Here is an 8,642-nt window from a genome sequence, read left to right as displayed (position 1 = left end):
TGACCTAATCCCTCCACACCCCTCACTTTGATCTGCTGGAAAAAAACAAAGATGAGAGTATCATCTTAGAAAATAAATCCATCAACATACAGGCTTTGGCAGAGCTTGGCACATAGCAAATTTTGCAGAAACGCTTTCTCTTATTTCACAAGCTGTTAGGCAAAGTTTTATCAACTGCAGTGCCTAAGATAATGTTCATGAGATGGTTAGCACAGGAGAAAAATTTCAGAGGTCAGTGAAAAGATATTTGCAATAGAGCAACCACCTGAGAACCAAAGACACTGAACACTGCAAAGTCAACCCGCTCGAACAAGCAAACAGTGACAGAAGAACCAACTGGAGCACCGAGACTGACACGCGGGAGGGGTTTCTTTTAAAAATAGCAACTGGCTCTGGTAGAGACCGTGCACCACATGTGAACACATTTGGCTCTTGCTCTTCACCCACCCCTTTGTTTTCCACAAAAAGAAGAGACTCAAAGAAGATTCCTTCTGAATGTGTATCACCATTTATTGGAGTTTGCATTAGGAATTGAACAGAGGACACTGTCTGTGGAGTGGCGGGGGGAGAAAAAGGAAAAGAAAGTATGTTTTGTAGAATTCATTTTTTCAAAACACTTTATGGTTTCAAAATCCTCTTTTACCCCAAAGGAAATTCAAGAATTCAAGTATGGTAAGTGCGGAGCAGTAATACAAAAAGTCTTTCATGTTTATGTGTGCGTGTGTGGGTGTGTGTGTCTGTGTGTGTGTGTTTTACAAGCAGACATACTTCCACATTTCTCGCACCCTTTTTTGCTTTGGTAAGGCCAAGCCCCACAGGACACATCCATACAAACAACCCTGCCTTGAACTCAGAGACTCAGGGTTGAGGAATTTATTTACCCTCATAGAATAACTGTAAAGATTTAGAAATGTCACAGAGCATTAAAAGAAAAACCCAACCCCCCAACACCCAAACCATAAGACATGAAATCCTGATACACTTAAATGCTTCCTTTGCTGCAGCTGTTCCTCAGATTCCTGATAGTGGGCTTACTACAAGGACCAGAGCAATAAGATACTCTTCATTTTGTTTAGAATAATTAGGAAAAAAAAAAAATTAAGGGACATTTCAAAAGAAAAAAAAAATAAAAACTAAAATTCAAATTCTGAAAATATCTTGCCTCTTTTATTAATCATGTCATCTAACACCAATTAAAAAAACAAATACGTGAATATGATATAAAAATACGATCCCGGGATTAACACTTGTTGCAGGCACAGTTATCTCACAGAATATATGTTTGGAGGGCCAAGGAAAGGAGTTTATTTTTGTTTTTGTTTCACTTAAAAAAAAAATCCACAGCAGTGCAAGTAGGATCAGGAAGAGGGTAGGAGGGGGGAGATTCTTTAGCAGCAAAATGTCCAAGGTTCTCTAATCACAATCAAAATCAACGGATATTGGATTTAGTGGGAGGGCGGGGGGAAGATGAAAGGGATGCTGCCCAGACCCATGTGTCATCATCACTAAAAGACTTCTGCTGCAAAAGCCCCAAACTGTGACATATGAAGGACGTGCTCTATTACACAAGCAATCATCAAGTGTGTCCTTCAAGCTTTTGACCACGTTTGTCACTTAAATATATGTACAGGAATTGGGCTCCTCCTCTTGTTCACATCCCTTCAGGTCTCCACCGTCTGGTCGCTCTGGGTGGGCTCATGGTGTATTTTGCCTCCAATGTTTGAACAGCATGTGCACCATCGCTCCGGTTTGCCTCGCTGGCCCTGGCTGTTTCCAGCAGAAGGTGGGCAGGTAGGGTGGTTTAGTGATCACTGTTCTGTTTCTCTCTCATCCAGGCGTGAATCTGTTCTTTCAGTTCTGGCACTGAGAAAAGAAAAGGAAAGAATTAATGCCCTGGATGGGCTTTTCCTGAGAGATGATGCCTGCAGTTCACTATAAAGAAAGGGCCATTTATACCCTCATGGAACCGAAGACTGACAAAGAGGACATGAACAGTAAAGACTGGAATTCTATAGCGAAAAAGAGCAAAGAATGTTTTGTGTCTTTTCTGTTACAAAGTGTCAGAAACCATGGAGTGTCTGGATTTGTTAAATTTCCCCCTTTTGGTTACTCTCTGATACAGGATTTTTGGCCCCACTGCTCAGGACAGGTGCAGGCACTGCGGCTCAAGCTCTGCCCTCCTCTACCTGGTTCCAGCATGCTCTCTGTCAGCGTCTGTCGGTTGAAGGGGTCCGTGGGGGAGTTCAGCAAGTGCCGCAGGATGATGGAGCGGTCCATGATGGTGCCGGAGGGCAGTCGCACGGGGTCAGTCATCAGGGTGTCCATTAGAGGGTCTACAGAGACAAAGCAAAGCAAATTCTAATCAAACAATAGCGCCTACAACTGAAAAAGAATACAAAACAAAGTCCCTCCTATCAGTGAAAAATAGAGCAGCAACCAAATGGCCCAGACCAGGCCCCGAGGTTTAGAAGGAAATCAGCATTAGATAAATCACACACTTGGCCTTTTGCAGAGAGCAAAGTACCCTTTTGTCAGCTACTGAGAGGAAAAATTGGAGGAAAAAAGACAGTAAGACAGACACAGCAGCAAGCAGTGAAGGCGGCAGGCTAGAATCAACCCTTCCTCTTAGTACTCCTCATAATCCTTGGGACATACGAATCCCTGCCTGCAAAGGCAAGGCTGACCTTAGAATTTTCAGGGCTTTTATCTGGTTTGAAATCAGGCTAAGGATTTTTTCCCCTTGTCATTTATAATATGAACTAAAATTAGGCAATGGTAATTTCAATTTCAGACCAAGAGTCTCAAAGAGCAAGGAGAACACAGAACATCTTCTAATGTTATAGGTTTCAGGTTAAATCAAAGAATTTGGTATAAGAAAAGTGGGTCCACTCACCTCTGAACTCGTCTGGGGCATCACTATAGTCAATCTCTGCCCGTGCATTCTTAGCCACAATCTCCTCTACTTTCTCAGCCAAAAGCTTGAACTTCTCTATCGCTATGGTGGATTTGATTCCTGCCTTCCGCATTTTTGAAATAACTTCTTCAAACAACTCTTTGCTGTAGGATCTCTGCAAACGAGGAAAGACAACGTGAGATGTAAATATAAATGGAAAAAAGAAACCTAAAGAAAATATCCAAAGTAGGCTCTGTTTTCTAAAAAAGCCCTAAAATTATAAGTATATATAAGTATACTTTGACATGGCTATAAATACATAAAGACCGGGCTAATCCAAACCAAACTGTACAAGGTCATTACTTTTGGAAGCGGCTTTAGGACTGAGGCAAATGAGAGGAATTAAAAAAAATTTTAATTACTTCTACAGCAGACATGCATTTCTCTTAAAATTTTAATATTAAAAAGAAAAGGAAATCTAGTCTAGTTCAGTCTTCGTAAGGCACTCAGATGGTAAAGAATCCGCCTGCAGTGTGGGAGACCTCAGTTTGATCCCTGGGGCTGGGAAGATCCCCTGGAGGAAGGCATGGCAACCCACTCCAGTGTTCTTGCCTGAAGAATCCCCATGGACAGAGGAGCCTGGTGGGCTACAGTTCACGGGTCGCAAAGAGTTGGACATAACTGAAGGACTATGCACAGCACACAGAGACCCAATACCCTGCAAGAGGAGGTAGATAGTTCAGTTCTTTTCCCTAAAAGTAAGCATGTGAAATCAACCCAAACAGAGTTCATAATCAACAGGAGCTTTCTCCCATTCTTTGATGCTTCTTTAAGATCTTTTAGTTTAATGCTATTATATGTCAGAGGCTCGGCTGATGGGAGCAGACAGGGATTACGCCTGTGAGAGTGGGAGGGATGACCAGCAGGGTAAGCCCCACCACAGATCCAGGCGACCCTGGACTTCAAACCTGGCTTCACCATCTACCCACTGTGTGGTTTTAGGCAAGGCTCTAACTCTCCTTAGCCCCAGTCTCTTTGGGTGTAAAATGCTGGTAGCAACACCTACTCTACAGATGCCTAATTTATATCAATCACTGCCATTTCAAAAGAGCAAAGTATATCATATTTGGCATTTACACTGGCCACATGCCACTTTAGTGACACAAAGATAGGCGGGGAATGATTAAATCAGTGACCTGTGATTTCTAAACGAGGATTCACAAGAACATACATCTGTGGGATAAATTCATCTTAGTACTTGCGTTTTCTCAGAATGCTGTATTCAAAGTCCTCAGTCTTCCTTCTATACTTTTTTAAACTTCAGTTTCTAAATAAGTGCACATACTCATTCTCTCTCCATACACACCCATGCTCCTTATTCAATCCATGTGGGAAAAGAGCAAAGAACGAAGTGTTTTTCTTTTTGCCTGGGCCTAGCAATAATAGTTGTAGTTTCTGAAACTAAATTACTACTTTAGTTCAACAGATACTTTATTTTGTATCTACTTACTATGAGCCAGATAAGCCACCATCCCCATCCCCTAGGGCTTCCTTGATAGCTCAATTAGTAAAGAATCTGCCTGCAATGCAGGAGACCCCAGTTTGATTTCTGGGTTAGGAAGATCCACTGGAGAAGGGAACAGCTACCCACTCCAGTATTCTGGCGTAGAGAATTCCATGGACTCTACAGTCCATGGGGTCGCAAACAATCGGACACGACTGAGTGATGTTCACGTCACAGGGAAATAAACGGCCAGAAGTTCATAGTCAGATGCTGAAAAGGCAAAAATGCACAGCGTGGCTGCTGCTGTCCACACCACTGTGATGATTCACCTTGAATGCCTCCGTCCAGCTGGTGTTCTCGAAAACATCACCCACTCTTATTTCTCAGAAGAAATTTTGGATTTTCCTGGCAATACAGTGATTAAACCCTCTGTGCTCCCCATGTAGGGTATATGGGTATAATCCCTGGTCAGGGAACTATGATCCCACATGACACATGGCACCCCCGCAAAAAAGATGATTTGAGTTTTTAACTGACTGACTTGTGCCTGCTATAGAGTCAACTTCTAAGATACAGCAGTGGATAAACATTATCAGAAATCAAAGGGCACTTATGATAAGGGGACATGGCATTCAGTGTCAAAGAGCAGCAGCATCAATTAATCAAACAAATATAGATTACTGAGCTGCTGCTTCAAGTTCAGCGTGGATGGGACTGGAGAGGAAGCAAAGATGTTGTCCTTGACATCAAGGATCGTACAGAATGAATACAAAATTAGACATAAAAATATCTGCAAATTATGTATCTGATGTAGGTCTAGTATCCAGAAAGTATTAAAGAACTCACACAGAATATATAAAGAACAAAACAGAAAGGATCCGATTTCAAAAATGGATAAAGGGTAATTTCCTGGTGGTCAAGTGTTTAGGACTCCATGCTTTCACTACCGAGGGCCTGCGTTCAATCCCTGGTCCATGAACTAAGATCTAACAAGCCACTTGGTGCAGCTAAGGGGGAAAATAATGGATGAAGGATTTGAATATACAGTTCTCCAAAAAAGATACACAAATGGCCAACAAGCACTTGTCATTAGGGAAATGCAAATCAAAACTACAGTGAAATACCACTTCACTCCCACTAGGGTGTCTATTAAAAACAAAACAAAACAAAAACACCATAAAATAGCAAGTGTTGGTGAGGATGTGGAGAAATTAGAACCCTCGTACACTACTTGTGGGCTTGTGGGACTGTTAAACACAGAATTACCATATGACTCAGAAATTCTACTCCTAAGTATATCCCAAAGAATTGAAAATAGGTATTTATACAAATGCTTTGTCTGATTGCTTTGCAGCCCCATGAACTGTAACCCACCAGGCTCCTCTGTCCATGGAATTCTCCAGGCCAGAATACTAGAGTGGGTAGACATGTCCTTCTTCAGGAGATCTTCCTGACCCAGGGATCAAACCCTGGTCTCCCACACTGCAGGCAGATTCTTCACAGTCTGAGCCACCAGGAGACACGGGTTCAATCTCCGGGCCAGCAGGACCCCTTAGCCACAGGGCAACTAAGCCCCCTGTGTCGCAGCTACTGAGCCTGCGCTCTATAGCCCACGTGCTGCAACGTGAGAAGTCCACGTGTCACTATGTTCCACAACAACAGAAGCCACCGAGATGCGAAGCCTGCGCACCGCAGCCAGAGAGGAGTTGCCCTCCACAACCAGGGAGGAGCTGCCCTCCACAGCCAGAGAGGAGCCCCTGCCCTCCACAACTAGAGAGGAGCCCCTGCCCTCCACAACCAGAGAGGAGCCCCTGCCCTCCACAGCCAGAGAGGAGCCCCTGCCCTCCACAGCTAGAGAGGAGCTGCCCTCCACAGCCAGAGAGGAGCCCCTGCCCTCCACAACCAGAGAGGAGCCCCTGCCCTCCACAACCAGAGAGGAGCCCCTGCCCTCCACAGCTAGAGAGGAGCTGCCCTCCACAGCCAGAGAGGAGCCCCTGCCCTCCACAACCAGAGAGGAGCCCCTGCCCTCCACAACCAGAGAGGAGCCCCTGCCCTCCACAACTAGAGAGGAGCCCGTGTGCCCCATAAGACCCCGGTGTCTTCGTAAGACCCCGGTGTCTTCGTAAGACCCCGCAAACCCAAAAATAAATAACTGTTAAAAGAAAAGGAACTAGGTACTGATACATGTATAACAACTTTGAAGACATGCTACATGAGAGAAGCCAGACACAAAAAGTTACATACATTGTATCATTCCATTTATATGAAATATCCAGAAGAGGCAAATAGGCAAATATAAAAATAGGTAAAATAAAGACAGAAAGCATTTAGTGGTTGCTAGGGGCTGGGGTGAGACGGGATAGTGGCTACTTAATGGATACAAGACTTCCTTACGGGAGTGACAGGGTGTTCTGTAACTAGAGAGGGGATGCTTGTCCAACACTGTGCCTGTGTAAATGCCACTGGATTGTACACTTCAACGTGGTGCATTTTGTGTTATGTGACTTTCACCTCAATTAAAAAAAAAAGTGCATAGGAGAAGTGAGATTTCAGGTGGGCTCTTTACTATCATTTTTTCATGAAACATGGTGTTAACAGACAGTGCTCCAGGAGCATCAGATTGCCATCCATCTGTCCGGAAAGCACAGGGAGATGCAGCCCTGGACACAGCTCCCAAATCAGGCTAGGACCTCTCTTTCAGGCTCTCCGGGCTTTGGGCACAGCTGTCCTGTTGCCCGCCCCGCCTCCTCCCACCCTGACCAGGGGCGCTCTGCTCAGACCTGTGTGTAAAGCTCAGGGCTCCTTGTACTGGTGTCTCCTGTCACCTGTCCTGGGCACCTGTCTCCCCCCCGCTCTCATGCGTGGAAGGCTCTCTGCTTCTTTTCTTGCTCGGCTGCCACTTTCTTCTTCCTTTTGTCTTCCCAGGAAAATGAGACCCGCCAGACGGAAGCAGAGCAAATCAACAGCGCTGCCCCAAAGGAGATAACAAAGTGCTACCACCTCCCTGGAGCCTTCCAGTCTTCCATCCTTCTGCCCCTCCCCGCCACCCAGACTCTCTTCCAAAACAAGCCAGTTGGCAGGCCCCTCACTGGCTTACAGCCAACATAAATGCAAAGTGTCCAAAAATCAAGACAAACATCACACTGTACAACACAGCAAAAAACCCACTTAAAAAGTGTTCTTCTCTCCATGGTGTCACCAGCACTTGTGTGGTTGCTTCAAGGGTCTGGAAGAACAGGGCTCTTGAGACATTTAAGCAGACCTGAGGGCCACCACAGGCCAGCACCAAAATCCACAGGCGTTACCAGGGAGTGTGGATGGTTTACTGGTCACCAAGGAAAGCAGTAGGAAGCAACCCTTTGGTTTTCACTGTCTCACTGGGTATGCTGTGTTCACCCACACTGCAAACTTTGTGTTACACTAACTTCTTGTGTTGTGGCGGCCACAGTAAAACCTACCAGGAGAAAAGGCAGCAGGCTAATGACCCTTTGGAGTCCCTGACTGTAAGAGGGGAAGAGTCCCTGGGGACTTCTCACACCTGACCTCTGGCTGGGCTGAGGCCCCGTTCTAGTCGGCCTGCTGCCCAAGGCGGACGCCCTGAGCTCACATGGTGAGCGTTTCCATTTCCTGTCCCTCCTACGACTACCGTTTATCCTCCATTTCTCAATATATGCAGTATTATACAGTGGCAGACGGGAGAATCATTTCAGCATCTCCTCAAAATAACTGCAAACACCTAACCTATTCCTTTACCACTACTTTTTTGCAGAAAAACTACTTTAGACATCTGTGGTTTTTTTCCATTGCAGGCACTTTGTCAAGACCACATCTCCTGCTTATATCTAAAAGTACCTACTACGCATGTGACGTATGTCTCAATAAAGCTTTTACTGGAAAAACACAAAAAAGGACCTGCAATTTCCCTATTTTGACCTCTAGATGATATGTAAGTAAAGAACCTTCTGGAGGGGACTTCCTTGGTGGTCCACTGGTTATGATGCCGTGCTTCCAAGGCAGGGATGCAGGAGATCCAAGATCGATCCCTGGTTAGGGAACTAAGATCCCACATGCCGGTCAGGGCAGCCAGTACATAAATAAATCAACAACAACAACAACAACAACAAACCTTCTGGAATTCCTAGTGACAGTTACCCTGAGAGGTGAGTAATATCTGGAAAAACAACACGAACAAAGATGGAGAGATGGAAACGAACATGGAACGTTGGGGCATTTTAAGCGGAAAGC

At 45.0% G+C, this 8,642-nt stretch overlaps 1 protein-coding gene across 3 annotated transcripts in view; it reads right to left on the bottom strand.

Moving 5' to 3' along the window:
- Nucleotides 1–485: 485 nt before the first annotated feature.
- The window catches only part of UBE4B (ubiquitination factor E4B), a 122,429-nt gene continuing 114,272 nt past the window's right edge, over nucleotides 486–8,642 (bottom strand). For all 3 annotated transcript variants that reach the window (XM_086344413.1, XM_086344414.1, XM_086344415.1), the window contains 3 exons: nucleotides 2,894–3,068; nucleotides 2,187–2,333; nucleotides 486–1,863 (listed from right to left, as the gene is read on the bottom strand). In XM_086344413.1, the coding sequence (XP_086200539.1) occupies nucleotides 1,802–1,863; nucleotides 2,187–2,333; nucleotides 2,894–3,068 (384 nt within the window). In that variant the 3' untranslated portion in view covers nucleotides 486–1,801. The remainder of the gene's footprint in view (nucleotides 1,864–2,186; nucleotides 2,334–2,893; nucleotides 3,069–8,642) is intronic.

Source organism: Bos grunniens, chromosome 16, assembly GCF_055505025.1.
Source record: "Bos grunniens cultivar Pamir isolate PY7600 chromosome 16, Bosgru_T2T1.0, whole genome shotgun sequence".
Taxonomy (NCBI): Eukaryota; Metazoa; Chordata; class Mammalia; order Artiodactyla; family Bovidae; genus Bos; species Bos grunniens.
This window is presented reverse-complemented; position numbering and strand designations above follow the sequence as displayed.